Source organism: Conger conger, chromosome 13 (genome assembly GCF_963514075.1).
Source record: "Conger conger chromosome 13, fConCon1.1, whole genome shotgun sequence".
In the NCBI taxonomy this organism is placed as follows: Eukaryota; Metazoa; Chordata; class Actinopteri; order Anguilliformes; family Congridae; genus Conger; species Conger conger.
The window spans coordinates 19,616,214-19,642,487 of NC_083772.1; the positions used below are offsets into that span (position 1 = coordinate 19,616,214).

Genomic DNA, 26,274 nt, shown 5'->3' on the forward strand with positions numbered 1-26,274 from the left:
ACAGCGTTAGCTTAGCATTTTCAGCAACACGAGGCCTCATGGGAAACTTAGCTCTCGAGCCCCAAACTAATCTAACATACATCGATACAGCGCTGACTAAAGGCCCCTGCCGCAGGGAAAGAGACATGAATCTTAACGAGGCAATCTTAACGAGGGTGCAGGACACAGGATGTGTTGGGGAGGGGCCTCAGTGTGTAGCATAGCACACGCTACAGCTTGATCGTAAGCGCTCGCTCCACTCTCCTACCTTCTGTCTCTCTGGAAGAGAACCCGGCAGAACCAGGAGCCAGATCAGGAGCACTCTCTCACCGCTTCATGTTCCGGAGGGAGAGGTTCTCCCATCATCATATACACTGTGCCAGTACACACTCACCATTAGATTACAATTATTCGGCTGCCACTTTTATCCAAAGTAGGAGACTCCCCTCCCCTGGAGCAATGTGTGGTTAAAGGCCCTTAACCCTTACTCAGCGACGTTTCATAAACGTAACACCACCATTCTGGCAGGCCAACCCCCTGCCTTCCAAATAAAGAAACTGCTACTGCACTACTGCCCACGTGCAAGAAAAACCCCATTCCCTGGTACCAGTCCAGCATAATATAACACAACAGTCCTAATACCATAAAAGAAAAAGAAAAAAACCTGGAGACCGCTCAAAAGCATGGCTGGGGTTCATCTGTCAGTGAGTGGAGTGTGAATATCTGTGAGCATATGGCTAATTAATCCCTTTTAGACACTCGGTTGGATGATTGGCGGTCCTGGCAGACACCGGTCACTCATTACACACCTGAGGGAGTCCATCTCTCTTGCTTGCGGAGAGAGCCCACCATCCAAACGCTCGTACACGCTGACGCTCTCCGTTTCAATCCAGGCAGCGCACAGCTGCTCAAATTAAACACTTAAGAGGAAGCAGTTGATGAAATATTACGCGTGTGTGTGTGTGTGATGTGTGTTGGTGGGTGGCGTGGGGGGGAAGCTAATTTATTGTACTTTTCTGTCAGCGGCTGTTAAATGAGAAAAGTAGGAAGACATTTTGTCATGCAGGGTAATATTATTTGAAGGACCAAGTACTCAGCAGGGAAAAAAAAGAAGGTTTTAAATGAACCATGACTTAATTCAAATAAGACCATGAAAAAGCGGAAAATGAACATGGCGACTGGTCATATGATGGCTATAATGTACGGCTATATCTGTATATGATTTCTGGATGATTCTTACAGCATGCGAGTCATGCTTCGTTATTAAAAAGCTCACAATTTAGTGTGCTAATGAAAGATGTATGCATAGTGCACGTTCAGTTTAAGATAAAGATTTAATAAAAGCACAAGCATCCAGTCACAGACATGACACATTGATATAGGGCTTTAAGAAATTGTTGACTGCAGATTCCATTGGCTTAATTTGAATGTTTTTTTTGTTTTTTTGGCATTCGGCTCATGGAAGTCTCTATGCGTTTTTGACAACACTCTGGGCCCAAACTCTGTGTAAGACCAATTCTTTTTTTTAACCAGAGTGCTGGTATAGAGAAATGGCTTTAAAAAATAACAGAAAAAATATTCTCAGCGGGAAGAAATTGTCAGTAAAAACATATATTTTTCTCTTCTACCCGAACACTACAAAATGTTTCTCAGGAGCAAGTTAGATCTTAGCAACAGTGGCACAATTTTAAAGTCTCACGCATTCCAGGTGCAAACCAGAGGGGAAAAAAAACACCACTCATATTATTTTTCAGCTCACACTATTAACAAGCCTGCGAAAGACCTGTCCTATAGCAACACAAGCCGAACAGCAAATCCATATTCCTGTACATAAAACCAGCACCATCGGGAGAGCCTTCTCTTTCAGTCGTGTCAGGGCGGCAGCAGTTTTCCGGCGGTGCATTCCCAGACGGGAACGCCGGGTCGGGATGAGCCGACGCACCTAGGAAGACCTACAGCTTCGGATCGGCGGGGGAAATCAGCGCCACGCAGAATCTCCCAACGCCGTGACAACGCGGAGTTATCCCGGGCCTGAAGCGCAGCCAGGATTCCCAGCCCGGCTCCGATCATCACAATAAAACCAGCGCTTTCTGTAAGCAGCTGTGGCAGCAGCGCAGGGTTGGCTGCATCGTAATCTGAGACCAGCGGTTAGACTCTGAGCTAAGTGGCAGTGCTGTGTTGGGTGAACCCGTACACTGAGACCGGAGGTTAGACTCTTGAGCTCAGTTGAAGTGCTGGGTTGGGTGTATCCTAAACTGAGACCAGCGGTTAGACTCTGAGCTAAGTGGCAGTGCTGTGTTGGGTGAACCCCTACACTGAGACCGGAGGTTAGACTCTTGAGCTCAGTTGAAGTGCTGGGTTGGGTGTATCCTAAACTGAGACCAGCGGTTAGACTCTGAGCTAAGTGGCAGTGCCGGGTTGGGTGAACCCGTACACTGAGACCGGAGGTTAGACTCTGAGCTCAGTTGAAGTGCTGGGTTGGGTGTATCCTACACTGAGACCAGCGGTTAGACTGAGTGGCAGCAGTGCTGGGTTGGGTGTTCTCCTACACTGAGGCTGGCAGTTAAGACTCTGAGCTAAGTGGCAGCAGTTTGGTTGGGTATACCCTACACTGAGACCAGCGGTTAGACTGAGCGGCAGGCTGGCTGGCCTTTCGATTCCCAGCGTGAGGGGAAGGGAGCGCAGAGGAAGGAAACAGATGACCTTATTGGCGGGGGGGGTTGGAATGAATACATTAATGAGTGAGCCACCGCAGAGATAATGGCAAGTTTCTGCATCTTCCACTCGTACCCATCTCAAGAATGAGTGACTGTGGAGAAGACGCGTTTGGGTGGAGGGTGGTCGGTGGGAGCATGCGCTGCAAGTCAAAACATCTGTCACCAGGTTTAATTGTGCTCATTAGACACCTCAGCCAGAGCCTCCCAATTACGGCCCTCAATAATTAATTGCACTTGAAATTAAATATATTTTCTCATCGCCGTTTAATTAAAAATGGCCTTTGTCCCCGATTGGAAATGTAGATCTCGGGGCGAGGCCTCGGTTTGCAGCGATGTTTACCTCAGGTGCGCCGGGACAGGGCTGCTTCCTTCACCCGTTCCTTTTTTAGTAATTACATCCAGTAATTAAGTCCTACCAGCCCGACGGGCTGATCTGGCTCCCAGCCAGGGCAGGCCTGCTGCAGTGTATATTTAGAGCTAGCTGGGGCTGCGGCTTCACACGCGTGCCACAAAACACCGCGTCTCCCCCTGAATTCGAGCTGCGGTTTTTCGGCTCCGCTGCGGGTGCCCGGAACGTCTCGGCGCGAGAGTCTGTTTCGGTTAAACGAAGAGCTCGAAGCGGATTCTAATTCTGCTTTTTAATCCATGCAGTGTAAATGAGGCAGAAAAAGAAGGGGGGAAAAAAAAACAAAAAAAACCTTGAATCCCCTAGTGGTGTTTCCTGTGATGTTAATATCACACATTTAAGAAACACTACATGTATTTTAGCGGGCGTTTGGTGTTTTTAAGCGCCGTGTAATCATTGTTTCCTCATGGCTGGAGTGGTCTCTCGATGGCGAGTGAAGCCCGTAGGAAAAGCAGAAATGGCAGTTTTATCATACTCCAACTGTAATACATATTTATTTAAATCATACTCGTGCTGTAATGCATATTTATTGCCGTCTGAGAGGAAGAACCTATTTATCTCTGTGGCAAAGGCAACGCAGTCTGCCACCTTAAAGCCGAAGATTTCACTCAAATTACGCAACTCCATGTTTCTGTTCGGGCTGCACACAAGCTGAATTAATTTCGGCACGCAGGTGAGATAAAGATCTACCTCAAACCATTTATATGCTAAGCAGTTACACGCAGACATTCACATTCAAACCGTGGGACTGAATATGACCAAATATGAAGTGGAACTAGTATATGGTACTTGTGTATACATAGTAAAAAGAAAAAAGAAACATATTCTCCACCTGTTTTAGGTTAAAGATAATATGCTGTCATATTCCAGACACATCCTGCATCTACATGCAGATTAGTGTGTAGTTGTGTGAGTGTGCATGTGTCTGCGTGTGTGAGCTTGTGTGTGTGCATTGACGTATTTGTACAAGTTTATGTGCGTACGGTGAGTATTTATGTATGTGTGCCTGGTTGTGTGTAATCGTGCGTGCAAGCTATGTGCACGTGTGCGTGTACATGTACATGTGTTTTTGTGCATATCTCAAAGTATGTGCATGTGCACACATGCATGTTTTTAAGCAAAGTGTGTGTGCTTGTGTACATGTGTGTATGCATGTGTGCTTGTGTGCGTATGTGTGTGTGTGTGTGTGTGTGTGTGCTCGTGTATGTGTGTGCATGTGTGTATACAGTGTGTACGTGTGTGTATATAGTATGTGTGTGTGTGTATAGTGTGTATGTGTGTGTATGCATATAGTGTGTGTGTATAGTGTGTGTGTGTATGTATATAGTGTGTGTATGTGTGTGCATGTGCGTGTGTGTATACAGTGTACACGTGTGTGTATATAGTATGTGTGTGTATAGTGTGTATATGCATATAGTGTGTGTGTATAGTGTGTGTGTGTGTATATAGTGTGTGTGTATGTATATAGTGTGTGTGTGTGTGTGTATGTATATAGTGTGTGTGTATAGTGTGTGTGTGTATGTATATAGTGTGTGGGTGTGTGTGTATAGTGTGTGTGTGTGCATATGCATATAGTGTGTGTGTGTATAGTGTGTGTATGCATATAGTGTGTGTGTGTGTGTGTGTGTGTGTATGTGTATAGTGTGTACGTGTGTGTGTGTGTATGTATATAGTGTGTGTGTGTGTGTGTGTGTGTGTGTATGTGTGTGCGTGCGCACAGACTCACCGATGAAGTAGGCCAGCAGGAACACCAGGGAGACGGACAGAAGGATGGCGCTCAGAGCCGCACACTTCCAGTTGCAGTGTTTGTAGGGCTTTTTCAGGCTGAACGTGGGCCGGGAGAAGGTGCTTCTGGGAAGGGGGCGGGGCGGAGGGGAGTAAACCGTGCTGGAGGTGAGGGGGTACCCTGGAGACGGCGAGCAGTACAGCGGGGAGGTGCCACCCGGCTTGAACAGGAAGTGCCTAAAAAAGCATAACGCTGTTACCTAGAGTTCCTACTGTAAGCTGGCAACCACCCATTCAAGAGCCTTCGAGTCAGAGCCAAGATGGCAGCCGTTCCAGAGACTGTTCAGAAATTCGCAGTCACTAACCTGTGCACCCACCCTTTTGTTGGAAGTGTGTGCAATACAAACTAAACTGTGAATCAGTATTCAGCTACCAAACGCTACTGGCCACAGAGAGCCTTTTTAATTCACTCTTGTTTGCCAGCGAAATAATTGAGTAATTTGTGCATATTTCACACTTGTTTACCTGTGAAATAATTGAGTAATTTGTGCATGTTTCCAAGTATAATACAAACAAAATGTAGTTGGGTATTTTCGTTAAGAAATGTTGTCTTTAAATGAAAAATTAACACAGGCACACACACACGCTCGCACACACGCGACACACACACACATGCTGTTACGGGAGTAAAATCGCTGGATGCTTTAAATATGATTCCTAAATGATTTGTTAGGGATCTGCATCTGAAAATTGTGTGAGGCAGCTGTGCTGACAGAAATCCTTCCCCAATCCCAGTGTCTACACTAAATTATACAAATCCTCTCTGCAGAGAAAGCGCAGATTTACAGAGGAAAGGGCCTGAACAATCGGGGCACGCGTTCAGCTGCCGAATGCGACAGTTATCGTTCGGCTAAATACACAAGACCCGGTGAAAGAGTGAGGTACATTTACAATGTGGCGCTCTTCCCTTGATTTCCAACATGAGTTAAAACCTGAGAGGCACTGCGACAGACTACACGCTACACACTCCATGGCAAAGCAGAGACAGCCCTAATAACCGCGGCAGCCAGACCGTCAGCTGGTAACATACCCGTCATCACACGAAGCGTCGCGGCGTTCAGACGCCAGAATCTCCATCTCAATACAGTTGTCCTGTAAAGTCTGCTTTGCCATGCTTCTACACACAGATGGAGAAATGAGTGAAGCTAGGGTGAGACGTGCACAGAAGCAACACACGGGCAGCACAAACGGAAAAGCACAGAAAATAAAGAGCTGGCCAAACAACCACACAAACGGAGACGACAACATCAACCGTAACAAAACAGGAATCCCAGAGTTACGTAAAAAAAAAAAAAAAAAAAAAGTCAAGCCCTTATGGAACTAGACTAGCATTGAGGTGTTAGTGAGACACTTAACATCTACCGTTCCTGCTCGGGGTACGTAGGAACCGGACTTTGGAGCTTTGCGGGGGGTCCCCTTTACCTTGTGTTGTACGATCCCTGCCCCTCCCTCAAAGAATCTTGCTCTTCTCTGATAAACAACAGAGTATTCTGGCTCCTTTGTGGTTGTGATTAAAAGAGAACAATGCATCACATTCAATACCCCTCCCACTTCTGCAGGTTCAGGTAGATTGAAATACAGTTGCAAGCATTAGAGAGGTTTAATGAGTGAAACAAACAACAAAACCACGTTTAAAACGATCAGATTTATCACACAGTTGGCAAATTGAAAAGAAGAAAAATAAGTGCATTGTGTGCTCAGGTTGGGCTCTGATGTGACACGATCGCGCTGCAGCTTGTGAAACAGCTCAAGGCTGTTTCACAGTGTTCGCTGTCTGACAGAGCACCAGAGTGTTAGAATTTGTGTTAATGTGACCTGGCGTTTCAGTAACGCCGCGGTTTTGTTCCATAAAGAAGGGCTGAGATAATGAAATGGGAAGAAAATGAACCGTCAACATGCAACGTGCAGACTGAACGTGTTCCCTGAGACGGGAGAAAAGCCTTGTTGTTTCTTCTCTTTACTGCAGCCGACGAGCGAAGGTCAGCCTATTGTGCTACAAGGCTACGGTTTGATGAGGGCCGGATAAATCTGCTAACGAACGGGATAATTCTGACGGGGGCTCGTGACAGTGGAACACGACGAGGGGAACTGAGTGTGGTCCCCATCCGCGCTCCATGGGGGCTGACTAAGACCAAACAGCTGGACGTTTTTCAGGACCACTCGCTACTTTTTGACAAAAAGTAGGAGAGGAGCCATTATAATTCCATTAACTAAGTTGAGGCGACAGAAGACATCGCAGTGCCCTTGTGGATACTGCTAATGGCCTCAATTTTATCAACATCATTCTAATAATTTATGGTACTTTGGGGATGACTGCTAATTCGCTTCAACAAATTATGCGAGACCACCCCCCGCCCCCCACCACCACCCATCCCCATTCAGAACATCCGTTTCTCTCCGGCGGGAATACCTATTGCGAGATTAACTGCAAATAATACACAACAGATAATCGTTCATTAATCCAGCAACGGTCCTTCCACAGGCTAGCAGCAGTGTTCATTTTCCTGCTAATTGGACAGTCTTACATAGCTGGCTACTTCTACAGGAGGAACAGGCTGCCGTGCTGTAGCTGGCGTAATCGTCCGCTAAATTAGCTCACTAATTCTCTTGCCAATTTGGGCCTGTTAAGATTCGACTGTGAGCGTGTGGGAAGATGTTAGAAGCCCACAGCTTCCTGTTCAGGAAGAAGCTTGGCAGGGTTCCTTCATCGATAATACTGAAGTGATGCCGCCCCACAACCTCAAATTCGGTCACCTTGCTCCATCTGAAAGGGCAGGCAATATTCCAACATTCTCAAAACTGCGTTCGGCTTTCCAGCTTGTGGTGGAAGGGGTTGAGGGTTTTTTTGGGGTCGAAGGCCAACTCTATCCCCGTTTTAAGAAGGGTGTGATCTAAACATTGGTTAATGGTTGGTTAGCTTCATCTACCACGCAATAAGTGGAGATTTCCCAGGGTGGGGTAGAGAAGGGCAACCAAACAGCCACTAACGGTCAGCCCGCTCTGACACAGAGCCATGGCACTTAGTACTGGCGGTTTGGTCGAAGGCGCCAACAGCCAGAGGATAAATGAGGGCAGAGGGCTCATGGTGGACAACACCAGAGCCTCCGGAGAATTTTCTGGAAAGCGGCTGTGACTGTGATTCTGATAAAAAAGAACGACCTATGGCTCAAGCTGGAAAAAGAGAAGAAAACAACACTTTTCCCCCCGACTTTCGGAGAACCATGTTCAAAAAGCATGTTGGCCAGTGTTGGAGCAGAACCCAGGGTGCTGTGATGGCTACCAAGCTCTGGACTAATTCAGAGATTCAAGAGGGCTCTTGGTAAGAAAAAGATCGCCATTTCAACCAGACCAGAGACAAAAGGCTGAATTACTTTCAGTAAATATTCAGTCCCGTCAGTTAAACATTTCACATATTTGAAATACCTTAACCCTTGAGATAGCAATATAATTGATTTAGCCTAATTAATAGGTCAGTAAGCTTGAATACAATAAATCAATCCAGTTTGATTAATCAGGCAGCTGATTAGTAAACAATAAATCGGTACTCCCCGATTAATCAGTCAGTATTTTTGAATGGTAAATCAGACCTGCCTGATTAATCAGTCAGTCGGCTTGACCACTGTGTGGTAGGCTCGAGGCTATGTGCGGGCAGTACTTCAGTGAAGGAGCGTACCTGGTCTCCAGCGGAATGTTGCTGTTAAGGAGCCAGTTGTCCTGGACACCCCCAGAGTCGTGGACACCTCCAGGCCCCTCCAGGGGCAGGGAATTGTCCATGGGCACGGGGCTGGGGTTGCTGTGGGGCGTGTAGGCGCTCCGGTTCAGGGAGTTGGCGGAGGTTCCGTGGTGCTGGCTGGAGGGATGGGAGTGGGGCAAGGGTGGTGTCCGCAGCTGGGAGTGGTTGTGGAATGGGCCGTCTGTATGCGAGGAAAACAATTAAAAAAAGACACACTGTCATTAAACAAGTGGAGGCAACTTTCACACTGAAAGAGGGAGAGAGAGCAAGAGAGAGAGAGAAGGAGAGACAGAGAGAGAGGAGAGACAGAGGAAGAGAGGGGTGAGAGACAGAGGGAGGAGAGAGACAGAGAGGGAGAGAGAGGAGACAAAGAGAGAGATTTACAGCAAGTACAATTCACAAAGACGAGATCATAAAATCCCAAGGATTTGCTAGCGCTTCTCCAAACATGTTGGCAAATAAATGCTAAACTTCATAAGTCAGTGAGTTCTGGGGAACTACTCTCCTACATTTGTGGAATATGAAGCGTTTCTGTCTTCAGAACAGAAATCGACAACACAAATAAAGTAAAAATGCATATCCACTGAAAAACGAATTTGCTTTTGCACAATTCAGTCATGCCCCATAGTTTATTTTTTATCGGAAATGAGAAGGCTTGCATACATGCTTGATGCAAAAAATAAAATAAAATAATAATATAGTATTTATTTTTCCTTGGGAACAGTTAATGTTTCTACCACATCAGCCTTCCTGGGACCCAATGCCTTGTGCAAGTTTTTTGGTGTATGTTTGTTTTTTCTAATACAAATTTTTCTAACTTTATTTAAACCTCAGATAAACTTTGAGGGAGAGAACTTCATTAAATACCAAATACTTTCAAGTCACAACAAAAAGAACAGATTCACAAAGAGAAGAACATACGGCAAGACAATTATCAAAGAACAATTACAATTACAATTGAATTAGTTAAGCAACATTTAAATGTGCTAAAATGATTACTGACAAAAAACATCAATCAATGTATTAATGGGACAGAAATTGAAACATTATTGAAAACAATAATTGTAAAAACAGTAAGTTCCAACATTAGGTTCTGAAATAGGGATCAAGATAGTCTGAAATAGTGGCATTTACATTTCAGCCACCTCTTTGTGTTGGTATTCCTGCAGGGATGTTCAGGGTAATCTGGTTGAGCATGACTTATGTAGAGTAGTGGAAATGCAATCACCTGTGCACACACAGGCTAATGCTATGTATAAATGAGCCTCTTTCTCTCTCAGGGAAACGGGAAGAGTCGTTTTTCGTACATTGTTTCCCCCCCTCCCTTGATGCTGTCGTTACATCGATCGCTTTTGGAAAAGCAGGAGTGTGCAGAGCTCGTTCTACTCTTGTTTACCTCCCCAGGACTGGGAGGAAGAGAGCTAAAGAGCCTCTTCACCGCCCACGTTCCTGGAGTGTTGGCCTGCTCCTCACCACACACAGAGGAACAGAGAAACAATGTGGGCCTTGTATGCAGCTGGAGCAGAGCAGATCTGCCCGAGAACAGGCTGTCCCAGCCCACCCGGTCACGGGGGCTGGTGAGTAAGGCCCATTTTAGACAAAAACAAGTCCGTCTGGGTCACACAGTTCTGTCAGGAGCAGGCTGCATGCGTTCCTTTCAGCACCTCAAGACGGCACAGCAATCAGAGATCATCACTCGAGCTGAGACGGTGATATCCTAGATTTGGATTCGTACCCTTACCTGCCTGATACTATTGGCCAATGCGCAGCGCGTGCAAACTAACTACTCCCCCTGCTCCAATGTCATCACAACACACCTGCAAATCACCCCCACACCCACCATTCCACGTGTATGCATGTGTGTGTGTACGTGCGGTGCGCTTGTGTGTAGCATGCGCATGTCTGTGAGTGTATGTGTATGCATGTGTGACTGTGTACGTGTGGCATGTGTGTGTGTGCGGTGTGCACAAGTGTCTGTGTGTGAGTGCGTGGTGTGTGCATGTGTGTGTCTATATGAGAGCGTGTGCGCATACATGTGTGTGAGTGTACGTCAGTGTGTGTTTACATGCGCGTGTGTGTGTACGTGAGGCATCTGCACTTGTCCTTCTGCATGTGTGAGAGGCAGGTGGCAGGATCCGTCAGCATTGGCCAGCGGTTTCCCATCAGGCCGTTCTCCAGGCAGGGTCATTCTGGGCCCTCTGCCTCCCAGCGAGGGCCATATTATGGCACAGTGTCAGCCCGCAGGAGTGCTTCATTACTGAACTGCAGAGCGGGCCACCATAACCAACAACATCTCCACGCGTTACTGCACTGACCGTCCCCCTGCACAGCCATGTGTTCGGCCTGCTCCTGTCTGTTATACCTGGGGCTCAGACTGCACCCACGACCTGCTCCAGTCTGTTATACCTGGGGCTCAGACTGCACCCACGACCTGCTCCAGTCTGTTATACCTGGGGCTCAGACTGCACCCACGACCTGCTCCAGTCTGTTATACCTGGGGCTCAGACTGCACCCACGACCTGCTCCAGTCTGTTATACCTGGGGCTCAGACTGCACCCACGACCTGCTCCAGTCTGTTATACCTGGGGCTCAGACTGCACCCACGACCTGCTCCAGTCTGTTATACCTGGGGCTCAGACTGCACCCACGACCTGCTCCAGTCTGTTATACCTGGGGCTCAGACTGCACCCAAGACCTGCTCCAGTCGGTTATACCTGGGGCTCAGACTACACTCACAGCCTGCTCTGACCTGCCATACCTGGGGCTCAGACTACACCCACAGCCTGCTCTGAGCAGTCATACCTGGGGCTCAGACTACACTCACAGCCTGCTCCGAGCAGTCATACCTGGGGCTCAGGTGCACCCACAGACTGCTCCAGAAGGGCCCCCCGCTGTCTGGCTCTGCCCATCCACAACGTCTGCAGCACCACCTGCCCTGGGCTCACCTGCCAAGCTCACGGGATACCCTGAAATCCCACCTGCAGAGGCTCTGCTACAGACCGCACACCTGAGCAGGCCCGGTCCAGTAGGAGTGGTCCTTAAAGCTGCGTTCTGCCGCAGCGACGCTCTCACCAAACTGTTTTGTATTCCACATTCAAAAACACTGTTGCCATGCAACGTTTTAAAGCTGACAGATTTGATTCGATTTTTAAAAAATCATAATTGTCCACTCTTTTAAAAGTGCAGTTACAGCGCCGGCAAACGCCTTCAAGTTTAGACAGTGTAAACACATTTAACGTAAACGGGCTGGTAATCTGCAATTCAAAGTGTTAATTCGTTCCCATGAATTGCTTGTTTCATGTGCAGAAAAAGTCAAAAGATAAGTAGTTGAGTTGCGCTCAAGAGCTCTTGAACCAAAATGATGTTTTCTTGCAATTGTATGACTCGGCCATGGAGCGAAAAAATCACATGATTTAGCACAAGGTAATTAGAACTTGAAAGCAGCTCGCATCAACGAGAATCGGGGGCAGAATGCGTTACAGAATCCTCCGTTTCTGCAGATCCATCGCATTTACATTTCAGCACCCAGCAGACACCGTTATCCAGAGAAAATCACGGAAGTGTGCGCAAACTCGTTAACGTAAAGAGCTCAAGGTACCGAGAGCAACTTTACAGCAACCAGCCGAGCCTGTTCCGATAGTTAACGTTACGTGTTATTAGCCATCGAAGCCTATTATATTCTATGTTGCCCAGCAACACAAAGCTCCATGTCAGTAATGTACGGTCGGTTATATTTACAGAGCTCTCCTCGCCGTGCTTTCTCGAGCAATGCCACGCGCGTTCTCGCGGGGAGATGGTGGCGGTCGTTGACCTTTCAGCAGGGTGCCCAGGCACCCCACCGTTCCCACAGTGGGTGATCACTGGGGGCCCTCATGCTGGGAAGTACGTCACACTAATTACCATTACACCGCTCATAAATAATTCAACATCGACGGAGAAAGGTGGTAAACAACGTCTCTACAGCATTCAAAATTAATGTACGATACACCATCTCACAGGACTGAGGGGGCAACGAGGAGGAGAACAGGAGGATGGTAAACGACTGCATTTAAAGAACTTTTACCCAAAGCGCTTTACAATTAATGCCTCTCATTCATTCACACACACACACACACACACACACACACACACACACCCACACTCCAAAGGCGATGCAAGGCACCGACCAGCTCTTCGGGAGCAATTGGAGTTTGGAGGTTAGGTGTATTGCTCAGGGAGACTTTCACACACCCAGGGTGGGGGATCGAACCCGGAAAACTTGTGTTGTGTAGAGAACAATGTTCAAAGTTGGACACGATACAACTCCAAAACAAACCACAGAGACGTGTGGATGCCAGTATTAGCAGTCAACTCAACAATAATCATTCAGTCCCTGACATTAGGCTGCTCAGAACTTCTCCGGGGTCTTTTCTTACGACGTAAATTATTACAGGAATAAAGAAAACAGCATTTACGCGTGTGATCGCTCGTCTCAGTGACAGGTTCTGACGAGTCGGAGGCAGTGCGGTGACAGGAAGTCCACACGCTAATTACCAAGCCTGTGATGTCACGTTCGCTTCCTGCATCCCCTCCGCGACATGTGCCGCTCCTGACAGATGCACAACCCACCACGGTGCAGAAAACACGTTTGGACACATGGAAACACGTGCTCCCGGTTTGTGCGAACAGAGAGATCATGACACAACTGTCAACTCCTGTTGCACAAAAATAAATACAAAACTGAGGATTCTGGTTGACAGGAGAGAGTTTTACATCCTCTCCATCAAGGCTGCGGATCTAATGATCGGGATACTTTATTTAGATGGAGGCACTTAACATTAAGCATATCAGATTGTGCAGAAAACTGCCCAGCACAATTTGATACTCCCCGCTCCGTGCGAGGGAATGTGCTGATGTCCTTGCACACTCTGAGAGGAAAGGACAGCACACCTTATCCATCAACTTCTCCACTGGCCGAGCCCTTCATCAATCACCCAGACCCTGCATCCCGCAGCGCCATCTCCTTAACAGGCCGCCATCTATTCAACCAACATCCACAGCGCAAGATTGGCAGGTATACGACAACATACATATACACACAAACACACGCGCGCACACACATATACACACGCACACCCACACACGCGCGCACACACACGCGCACACACACACACACAAGTGCACACACACACACACACACACACGTGTTCACGCGCACGCACACACATACACACACACACACACACACGCCGACACACAAGTGCAGACACACACACGTGCGCGTGCGCACACACACAAACACACATGTACAAACCCAGACACACACACACATGCACACGCATACCCACACACCCGGGAGCATGCACCCACAGGATGCAGTCTTGCCATGACCGATATGAGATAGCACAAGATTTCGGCTCGCACTCAGTGGGTTGAACTCATTACTCAAGAGATACATGGGCCTCCAACAGCTGTTTCCACACCCGAAAACTAATAAAAGCACAGCCAGTGGATCCAACCAAAGAGCAGATGCTTTTGTCTTAGAGGTTGTCTTGGGATTAAGACCCTCATAAAAAATAATAAAAAACAGCCTCCACAATCCACTATGCTGGTACAAAACAGAGGGCACGGTGCTTCCCACACGATCCTTTCTGTAAAACATGGGCCCTCCTTCACCTTGTAGTTCTCCCATACACCTGTGCATTTACAACACCTGATGCATTGTTTCTCTTAACCCTGTCCAGTGCTTCACTCATAAACTAGGGGTTCCGGAACAGCAAGTGCCCAAGTGAGGAAGGTGACCAAAAGGTGATACAGATCCCAGAAGGACGAAATCAAAACAGCAGAGCTGGGGGGGATCCTGTAGGGCAGCCTAGTGGCAAGTGGTTGGGACCTGGAAGGCTGGTGGTTCAGGCCCCGGTGTAGCCCTTGAACAAGGCCCTTAACTCTGCATTGCTTCCCTGCTTAGTCTAATCAACTGTAAGTCGTTTTGGATAAAAACAGTCGCAAAATAACAGTAGTGCTGATGTTAATGGATCTACTCCTTGGTTGTGGATTGGGGCAGGGCAGGGTGTGTAGTGACCTGGGGGTTGGCAACACAGGCAGTCCAAAACTGTGAAGATTTTCATTCATATGTTCATTCGTTTTTTCCCTTCCCAAGTTTCCAGATCCACATAAATAGTTCCTGGGATACAGGCGGTCCAAAAGAGGTTCAGGACACTGTTCCAGCAGAACCTGGCACAAATTAAACACTGGCCAACTGCTAACATTCACAAAATGGCAGAAAATCCACTGGTGTACCATGTGGCAATATCAATGAGAAAGACTCATTCGGGACAGTTAACATATTTTTGAACCGGTCATTAAAGGGACACAGAACTGACAGGAATCCGGTTATGTGTGATTATCTGTCATTTCTGGCACAGACCGTATCATTACACAGACCTGCTGACAGATGGGTACCCACAAGACACTGCAGTTCTGTTTCTGCTTCCACACTGACTCAGAGGACTGGAATTCTGAGACACGCACACAACAGGACGCGGAAACTCCACTGTCGAGTGAAACTGAGCGAGGTTCGACTGAATTCTCTCACATTTGTCATTCTGCTGGCTTCCTCGTTTCCGGATGCAGGGACAGGTCAGGGGCACAGTGTGCAGTAGCTGCCATGTCTCTAGCTATGTCTAAACAATAATAATTTCCCACTGAAAATCTTTTCAAAAATGTTTTCTTCTACATGCCAAAAATTATGCCGATTATAAGGCCAATTAAATGAAACATAACGTCCCAAAAACAAACTGTCTTTTCTAAATTTCAATTTAAATATATGCAACTATGCTGAAAGCTACAACAACAACAGACATTCAATCAAAATAAAATAAATTATATTCTGAAAACATTTTTCACTACAACATGTTTTCTGTCATCCAAGACGCTTGTATTATGTCAAAACAATTAAAATGCATAAATCGGATCTCAGGAGAAAATAGTCAGAAGTTTTTTCAAACGAAACCGGAAATAAAAAAGACAGACAGTCTGAGGCCTGGACCAATTAATGGCTACTGACAGCAAACGGCAGAAAGGAAAGGCAAGGACTGAGGGGTTCCTGATCCTTGAGCAGCTCGGTTCTCTCCACACACTCAGCTCCCCGCTGTGTCCGTCTCTGTTCTAGTCCCGGACCGAAAACAGCCCCACCTGCATTACACCGCACAGGCACCGTGGAAGCATAAGTGTATCATTTTCACCCAAAGGTAAAAGCAAGACGTGCTTCATCACAGTCTTCAGAGCACTCATCAATCCCGCAAAGACAAAAAGCACTAAAGAATCCAACGATTCAGCAACAACGATTCATCACCGCAGAGGGCAGCCTCTGCCTCTTTCAAATGAAAAAAACTGCGACAAAAAACACTCCTCCTAATTTCTGTGGACAAAGGACCTCGATGAATGCTTTAAAATCACAAAGTGCTGACAGCTGTGTTTTCCCAGAGAAGACATTAACATGCTACAACACTCTCCAGTCGGGTGACAGTTACTGGGTCAGAGGCCGGTGCATTGTGGGGAACAACAGGCTCATTACTAAATCAGGAAATGTCCAATAACAGCACCGAGTGGGAACTGGTGACTGTACATGCTTACTACAATATGTCACCTGTAAGTGGTCTGTCCTGTACCGTCAGCATACATTATAGTATAACTGTACGACAATCAATACGTCATGTGCTAAATCTGCTAATAACAACCAGAGCTAGAATATGGTTAGCACTGTTGCAACCAGCATCTCCAATGACAAAAACAGAAGACAGAAGCTTTCTTGAGCACTGCTTGGCTGCAGTGTTCAGGGAACAGATAACACTAGTACCATGTCAAATTATAAATAAATAAATGAAACAAACATCTTGTTAATCCATTTTGAAAACAGTCTGTACTGCATTTAAATACATTGGTGTGCCGTGACTGTTAGGATACACACCCACGCACGGCATTAGGAGGAGGCTGAGAATGTCCACTGCTCTGCAGGTGTTAATAGGTCATTAAGGGTGACATAGCACACACTCGGTGGAAAGACACAATTCCTTACAAGCAGGGGATACCAATGAATGATTTATGAACCTGTCCCTCTCTCCGGCCTCCTTCCCGAACCCAGCACCGGAATACTGACCACTCTCTACTCATGGTACGCTGAGACAAAAGTATCTGCATCTGTTATTCATTATCTATTAGCTGATTTGATTTAACGCTCACTTTCTCCTCCAATCTGTTCTTCTGTCTGTCTTTGGTCACCTTTGGAATTAAAAAATATCTGCTTAAAACATTATTATTATTATTCTGTGAATTCCCAAATAGGGCATTCATGTTGGAATACAAATCTACCATCAGCACAACAGAAGCAAAATGTGCAATGAAGAACCACACAGCAAACATGTCAAGTGTTTTTCAGTCTTGTATTAAGACATAACATCTTATTATTTTCTCTGAAGTAGAAAATATTAGTTACTGCTTATTTAAGTCACTGTGAAATTTCCTTTGCCCATTGGCAAATTTTTAAATGAGTCTAACTATCACACCCATTGGCAATATTTTGTCTTATTTAACAAAAAAAAGTAGTAGACACATTTTTAAGTGAAAATATGAGACTAAAATACAGTGCATTATTTTTCTTGGTTGGTTACCATAGTTAAGCCGTTTTAGTGATGATCTCGACATGCTGTTAGCCAGCCCAGCTCTCGCTGGATGACTCAGGGCATGAGTCAGGAGGACGCACTGACTGGACTGTATGTTTCTCCCACACTGCAAGCTGTTCTTGACAGGATCGTCTGCTAAATGAAGGTTATGTAATGTGAAAGGGGGTGAGCATTAATGTTACCTCTCCACGTAAAGTCACGTGGATCTATAATGGAAGGTTACACTTTAGCAAATGCCAATAGCTTACTGTACTTGTTCATATTTCTTACACATAAAGTTGATAAAACCAGAAAACAGTAAATAATGATTTCTCTCCACTGGCCACAGTAGAGCTAAGAAAAAAGGAAAAGGCGTCAGAGTGCCGCGTTGCCCAAATACACCAATGATGCCAATGGCCTTTCTTTCCAAGATAGCAAGATCCGGACAGAAATTACCACAACTAAAAGTGCTCATCTCAGAAATACAAGTCATTAATTTAGGGCTGCCCATTTATTACAAAATATTATTATTTCACTTCAGCAATCGCTAAACTGTAGTGTATATACTGGCACTGAAAGAGATTATTGATTGAGGTTGGTGGTTCAAGCCCTGCTGTAGCCAGATGTAGCAGCTGTTGGGCCCTTGAGCAAACCATACATTACTCCAGGGGGGGATTGTCCCCGGTTTAGTCAAATCAACTGGAAGTCACTTTGGATAAAAGTGTCAGCTAAACAACTCCTGCAATGATCCTCATTCTTCAAGTCTCCTCGACTGTTATAGGAGCGGTCTGCTCTTTCTCGCTCACTCCATCACAAACTTCAAGAGGGACTTCTTGCCTTCTTCACACAGTTGACAAGAGAGTTATGAGAGTAACAGTTATGACGAACATTGTCAACAATCAACAGTCCACACACACACACGCACACACACGCACACACCTGGGAGCACAGGACCACCAGTCTGCTGCCGCACCCCATCCTGCCTCCATTAATTAGCGGAAGAGGAAGCCAGAAAAAATGCAGATGAACTTGTTTTTTTCCACGTTTATTTGCGGCAAACACAGTCTCGTCAGAGTCTGGCACCTGGGCTGTGAGCACCCCCTCGGAGAGACAGACCGCAGGAGCGCGATTGGTTCAGGCATCGTGCCACAGCCCCAGCTGCAGCTCAGACATCTTAACACTTTATTTTCTCTCTTTTAACTTTCTCCAAGTCGGGATGTAAAGGCTGAGGTTGTTTACAGGAGAAGGAGATGCACAGAGACTGATTTCAGTCGTCATTCTCCCTCAATCAGCCAAACCAGCAGATCAGACCACTGCTGTGAAGAAAAGAAAAAGCGTTTGCGTTTTGCGCGGCTTGCAATTACTTGCAAGTTAATAACAGATTTCAACTGAATCCAGGCCGTTGTACAGCGAGAACCTTGCGTGTGATAAGACGTTTTGAGAATATAATAATGAAAACATGTTTCAATTAGTGAAATGTTTGTTACATTTTGTGTTTTATCTTTAACGACTCCAATTTAATGAAGACTCGGTTTACTTATTGTAACATCCCAGCTTTTTTTTTTACACTGAGATAGGCAAAATAGGGCAGTGCCCAGGATGCTAAGACACAGGTAAGCCCTGCAAAACACGCCACTCATTTAAAAACTCAAGCTACGCAATGTTAAGTTAATATTTCGTTCGCCTCAGATGTGCCAATTCCTCATCCCGTAGTGCTGTATAACTGGCTTTAACCAAATCCTCTCCCAGCAAATGAGAAAGATGATTTAAGCAGCTTCATCGTGAAACTGAATGGCGGGCTGGAGGCCTGTGGTGCGGTCCCTTCAGTTGGAGCCGGGGACTCCATTCGAAGAAAACCGCGAACGGGCACCATGCTGTTACGCAATAAAAGATGCTAAACGGGAGAGGCGCTGTGTCTAAGGTTTGCGCCCAGCCCCCAACAGGAAGCGACTCAGAGAGTTCCTGCCTGCTGGGCCCCGCGCATAAAGCTTTGGGACCACAGTGGAACGCTGGGCGTTCACAATGGCACAGCGCCTCAGCGAGCAGCCCAAGAGGATTGTGGGAACTTCAGCAGCCACATTCAGAAAACGGCAGTGTTGGAGTGGGGGTGGGGTCCGAGGGGTTTGTGCACTTGAAAGGAAGCGTTTCGCTTGGTAAATAAACGACACGATGCATGGATTCATCCAGTGAAAAGCTGACCAGAACAATAACAGTGCTTTTGAGCAAAGAAAAAAGCTTTTCTGTTAATATTACGTAATGGTTAGGGTTTTTTTCAGCCGTGTGAACCAAAACATAACACTGAGAATCTGGTTACCTGTGTTAAAAAAAACACAAACATTTCACAACACTATTGGGGCAAACAATTCAGTCTCACTGCTAATAGCGCTGTAGCAAAAATTCTAAAACAATTTAGTTCCTCTTGGCATTAAGAGAGTCACAGGTTCGATCCTTGAACTGGGCAATGCGCCTTGAGCAGGACACCTAACCACTAATTACTTCCAATAAACTAGCTGGCACCTTGCAGGGCTGCCTTTCGCTCTGTGTGTGTGTGTGTGTGTGTGTGTGTGAGTGAGACACAGAGAGGCACGAATTGTAAAGTGCTTTGTAAAAAACCACAAAATAACTGCTGTCCATTTACCATTCATTTATTGACTTTATCCATTCATTTATGACCCCTTATTTCCAGTTCTTACAGATATGCAGAAAAGTGCTTCCAGAAAGGCACTGACAAAATGGTACAGACTGAGTAACAAAGGCACAAGGGCAAGAGCATATTTAATCAAATAAATCAAACACCACACATCCCTCTCAGGGGTGTCACACACATACACACATTCACATACACACGCGCAAGCATACACACACACATACACATACACACGCATTCACATTACACACACACACACACACACACACATTCACATACATACATTCACACATACATGCACACACACACACACACACACACACACACACACACATACACACGCATTCACATACACACACATTCACATACACACGCGCGCACATACACACACACATACACACATACACACACACACACACACACACACACACACACATTCACATACACACACATTCATACACGCACATTCATACACACACATTCATACACAGACGCACACACGCACACACACACACAAACACACACACACACACACACACACACACACTACCCGGCATGCTCCCATTATGAACACATTCTGACCCAGGCCCTCAGGAAGTTTCTCACACACAGACCTTATTGTCAGGGGAAATGGCTTGTCGGGTTTGGCGGACATTTTGTCACATACTGACATGCAGCCGGGGAAGGTGGAACACAGAGAGCGTGTCACAATATGGTCAGAACACCAGCGCTTACACATTCCATTTACCAGCACAGACTGTTCCAAAGGCACACAGAATGTGTCTGACGCATTCCTGTGTGCAGAAGAGGTAATTGCAAACTATATAAGTTAATATTGCTTCACTTTCCTGCCGAGAGAGACAACGGTTAACCCTCAGAGAAATATGACATTTATATGCTGCCACACATTGCAAAGAAAAAAAAAAACCCAAACCACCACAATTAACCCAGGACATGTCGCTTTGTGATATATTAGAAATGGGAGCCAAAAGAATATGTCTAGAGACACCGACTAATTAAAAAATAAATAAATAATAAACCAAGCGTCTGCTTCTGACAGCTGACACAAAGATTACAAACATCTATGCAATGGCTAATCATTATTCACTCTCAATATGCAAATTTTGCATTTTCAAGGGTTTATATGCCCTGGAATTCAAACAAGTGTAATTGTGAAAAACAACAATGCAAATAGGTCCTGCACTTCTAACGCAAAACAAATCTGGGTTCTCAGTAAGAATTAGGATTAACCCAAAGGAAAAAAACGCATGAAAATAGGCTGGAACTCCCTTCAGCAAAGCAACCAAAGCACCCGTCTCTTTATTATTGAAATGAGGTCCATCCCAGCACAGTGGAAACTCAATGCGAGAAAGATAGAGAGAAAGAAAGGAGAGAGATTCACAGTAATGAGTTACTTCATTTACAGAAGTTACGCTTTATTCAGATTCAGAGTTTTTGAGGGTATAGGTCTTCTAGAGTAAAACTGCTTCATTGTGGCACTACCCTGCAGAATAAAATAAAGTGTGAAGGGAGTTTAAACAGGGGATGGGGGTTGAGGGAGTTTAAAGGGGGGTGGGGGGGGTTGGGGGAGTTTAAACAGGGGTGGGGGGGGGGTTGAGGGAGTTTAAACGGGGGGGTGGGGGGGGGGTTGAGGGACTACCCCCGCGAGGATATGCCCACCAGGCGCTGAGAACATTACCGTCCTCCCCAGAAGGCTGGTCAGCGGGGCGCTTAATGTACTTAATCGCGTTTTATTTATCAAACGTGTCACCGCGCCCAGCGTTAGCCCTCTCTCCGCGCGTAATAAAGCGCGGGGGTGACCGAGGGGTCTCAGCCAGGATGAGAGCCTCTCCACCATCTCCCCGCCACCCCTGACCGGGGGCCCGGAGGCAGCCTATAATTCTATGCAAAACGGGGTCTTTGCCACATGATAAATCTCCTGAAGAAAAGGACGTCCTCTGACCACCCTGCTTCACAGCCCCAGAGTCAGCCGTAAGCGGCCGGCAGCACCGGCAGCACGTCGCTACAGCGAGGAAATTTCATTTGGGTCGAGATTCCGGCTCTTCGGTTTTCCCGAAGCCGAACGCACCGCTCCGGAGCCGGGTTTAATTCCAGCCCTCGCGTAATTAAGTCGCCACGTCCGATCAAGTATTTACCTCCCTGTGAAGAGTGGGCACCTGAGGGGACCCTGGGAGAAGGTTCCTTCTAGAGGGGAGCTTCTCCGGATCTTTCCGCAGCAGCAAAAAGTCTGCAGTGGATGGGCTGGGAAAGCCTCAAACGGACGAGCGCTTTCTCTGAAAACCGGAATGATCACCCTGTCCTCCCTCAAATGGAGCGGCGCAGGCTTGGCTTCCGTTCCCAAAAAATGTCCCGCTCTCAGAAAATCTCCCATAATACACGCCGATTTTACACCGGTTACAGCGCTAACAATCACCTTCATCTGACACCTGTCAGACGAGCCCAGCTCGCAGCGCCGAGGAGAATTATTCATTTAGAGACGCTGCTTTCGGTCTCCGTCAAACACTTACGGAGCCCACGACTGCACGGCTCTATCAATCATTTCTCTCAAAAAGGAACATAAGCCAATGATTTCAATTGTGCCTTTTTGCTAAGCAAGTGATTAAAGACGAAATTTCTTTTTTTTAAATGTCACGCCACAGGACTGGAGAATTTCTGAGTATCTCAAAGCCACGACAGCTCATTGGCCGTTATAACATTCAGCGCGCAGTGAGCAGCGACATCAATCACAGAAAACCACAGCGGGTCTGCGGGTGATGTCTTAGACTGCCAGGGGACCTTAAGTGCAAGACGAATTCTCTTTTAAGGGCAATAAAGTTTTGTGATCCGCCCTCCCAGGCCTTCTCACCTCCAGCAGGTGAAGGAAAGTGCAGTTTGTTCAGTTCAACACGCATCGATCTGGAGCTCCATCACTGTCTGATCACTGTCAGCCCCGGCCGTGGACACACACAGTCTTAGGTGGAGCGCACACTGACGACAGCGTTAAGCCGCAATGCGCAACACTTCCCCCGCAGAAACACAGAGATCTCCAATACCGACAGATATATAATCCACCCTTCCTTTGTGATTACACTTTGGACGTGCCAAAAGACGGTCTACAGAAACAAGACGTCTCACAGTAATGTGCATATAGCTTAAAGTTTAGGATGAAAAACATAGCTTGGAAAAATCGAACCTGTGAACACTGAATTTTTTGAAGAATGTAGGAAGTGAACATGCATATGCTGAGTAGCTGATTAACTGGACTGAAACACTATCATCACTCAGGGAAGAAAGCTAGGCGGGTGATAAACACAATGTACCACAGCCCTTCATGACAGCCCACAGTATATGAAGTTTTACCAGCAGCAGAAAGTGCTGTGCGCTGGGAACAAAACGCTTGTTAAAAAATAAATAAAAAACTAATCTCTTTCTTGTTGACACTGACATTTCTCACACTTGTAAAATTCCTGTCTTTTCGTGACATAAATTTTTCATGCCTGGTCCCACCCAGCATGACTTGGCAGGAATCAGCCATGCTATGTAAGATGCAGAAAGAATTGTCAGTGTACAGGACCGTTTGTCATGACGATATTACAATAAAATATCAAGGCTGTAGGGCAGAGGCTTAAAATATCAAGGCTATAGGACACTACTGACAATACACACTCCTGCAGCCAAAAGAGCATTTGAAGATGGTACTGTTAGCTAAACCACACCAAACTCTCTCACAAACATTATCGGCCATGGTAATCACAGCTAGACCACACCAAACTATCTCCCCAAAAATTATCGGACATGGTAATCACAGCTAAACCACACCAAACTATCTCCCAAACACTATCAGCCATGTTAATCACAGCTAAACAACACAAAACTCTCTCCCAATCACCATCAGTCATGCTAATCTCAGCGAAACCACACCAAGCTCTGTCTCAAACACTATCAGACATGGTAATCACAGCTAAACAACACCAAACTCTCTCCCAAACACCATCGGCCAATGTAATCTCAGCCAAACCACACAAACTCCCTCATAAACACCATCGGCCATGCTAATCACAGCTAAACCACAACAAACTATGTTCTGAGATCATGGGTAAAATAGGCCAAGTTAGTCGGCCTGGGGAACGACCCCAGGACCCACATTTCCATCAGATGGGCCTAACAAAAGTCGAAAGGCACCCTCACCATGGGTCCCTTTAAGAACAGTGAGAAGAAAAACAGATATCAGTCAGTGAATCAAAATGGTGGCAGGTTTCACAGGAAGCTAATTTAGCGCCTAGCCTTCCAGGCCCGGGGGCTCAGTGTATTGTGTTTTAAATGAGGCTACGACAGAGCTGACGACAGACACCCGAGATAGCAGCTCCACAGTGACTCTCACAGCACAGAGGTTCAGTTAAACACATAATGTCATTATTTCCCTTTCAAATGTCGCACGACAGCACTTTTTTAAAAATTTGTACCTGAAGACAATCTATTAAGAGATATGTTCTTTTTGATATGCTATGACATGACATTTATTGAAAAGTGGAAATCAGTCAGTAAGAAAAAGGATGTTTTGTCTGTTGTGCATGTTAGAGACAGTACACAGGTTCGGTTAATGAAACAACTGTGGGCTTGGTGAAACAATGAATTCCACAAACATACTCACATCCAACAAAGAAACAAAGAAACACAAAACTCTTGTTTAGTGACAAATATATTTTCCTTTTCAGCAAAGGTTTGTTTCCTTCTTCCATTTGGTTTCTTCTTCCCCTCTGGAGAGCACAGTGAAGAACATTATTGGATTACCTGGGGGCAAATTTTTTACTTGTCTGCTTCCCTCCCATAAGATTTGTAGGAGAAGAGCTTCATACTAGCCCATGGCTAACCCCATGAGCAATACAACAACATAAAAACAAACTAAAAAAAAACCTTCAAAAAAACCTGGGAATCCAGGAGTCTTTGTACTGTAGCAGCGAGCGGCAGTTGGAAATGACTCACCGTTGGCGGATGGGCCAGCCGGAGCATACAGGTTCCCCGAGTCAGTCTTAACTAAGAACGAGTTGGGGCCAAACTCATCCTCGGAGTCAGAATCCTGCTCTGGCTGAGGCTCACAGTTACCTAGCAACCTCCTCTGGCTCTCATTGGCTTCGAGGCGAGGGGGAGGAGAGGGGGAATGTTCGACAGGGGTGGAGGAGTTGGAGGAACAATGCAGGGGGGCACCTGTGGATTCACAAACAGACACAAACACACACAGAGGGGGGGAAGGAGGGGGGTAAAAACACAATTCCGGGCAAAGCCACGACAGCACTCAAGCATGCGAGACAAACAAGGCGGTGCGAGTTTCTCCAGGCAGACTATTCCGTCTTAGGAAAACTCCCCAAGGTGCGAGAGCACACAGGCAAGGCCAGCAGCGGCTCCGTAATGACGGACTCCTCGCTGTTTTCCGAGACCGATCCCGTCTCGACTGCCAGCGCCGCACAGCTTCCGTGGGGAATTTCCTCTTGACCTCGTCGCGAAGACAGACTCGCTTGTGACAAATTCAGACAACACTAAAGCAACGTGAAGACAATACACTGACGCACATAAAGACAAAGGCACTAATGGAACGACCAGGACAAGGGGCTGAAGGTCCTGCTACACAGCAATAGACAGATATATATTTCGGAGTCCTGTATATCTGAGAAAAACCATGGGACAGATGGGATCATATTTCCCCAAAGCTGGACTCCAAGGCTCCAAGTCACAACTCACAATCCTGTCAGCCAGTGACCTTAAACTGCCATATAATGCACTTCCTCTGCACAACTTCCTTCAAAACTTCCAAAAGTGAAACACAAGGCAAAGTAGGGAATATCCATAAATATGACACATAGAGATATCAAATAGAATAATGAAAATTCGGCCTGTAGCGTAGTGGTTAAGGTAAAGGACTGGGACACGCAAGGTTTGTGGTTCTAATCCCTGTGTAGCCACAGTAAGTTCCGCACAGCCCAATGGCTGAATAGTAGGCCCTTAACCCTGCATTGCTCCAGGGGAGGATTGTCTCCTGCTTAGTCTAATAAACTGTACGTCGCTCTGGATAAGAGTGTCTGCCAAATGCCATGAATGTAATGTAATAATGAAAATAATCAATAATCGATTGATAGGACAATGAGTGGTGAGTGAACACAAAGCAAAATGAAGAGAGAATTGTTTCATAAATACAGAGAATCAGGCCACAGTCCAATAAATACTTTCTTTAAAATGTTAAAATTTGATGGCTATAGGCATGTAGCTGTCCAGACAGCTATGGACACCTCATTGTACTAGTACCAACAACACCGACAGGCTGGCATCAGCATGCAATGTAAAGAGGACCGTTCACACACCGATATAAAAGATAG

The 26,274-nt window shown here is 46.2% G+C and overlaps 1 protein-coding gene across 1 annotated transcript in view; it reads right to left on the reverse strand.

The window, feature by feature from the left end:
* The window catches only part of tenm4 (teneurin transmembrane protein 4), a 233,562-nt gene that overhangs the window by 109,574 nt on the left and 97,714 nt on the right, over positions 1-26,274 (reverse strand). Inside the window, exons 4-8 of the mRNA XM_061216776.1 lie at positions 24,890-25,111; positions 8,561-8,801; positions 6,310-6,384; positions 5,918-6,004; positions 4,829-5,064 (exon numbers count right to left, since the gene is read on the reverse strand). Of these exons, the coding sequence (XP_061072760.1) occupies positions 4,829-5,064; positions 5,918-6,004; positions 6,310-6,384; positions 8,561-8,801; positions 24,890-25,111 (861 nt within the window). The remainder of the gene's footprint in view (positions 1-4,828; positions 5,065-5,917; positions 6,005-6,309; positions 6,385-8,560; positions 8,802-24,889; positions 25,112-26,274) is intronic.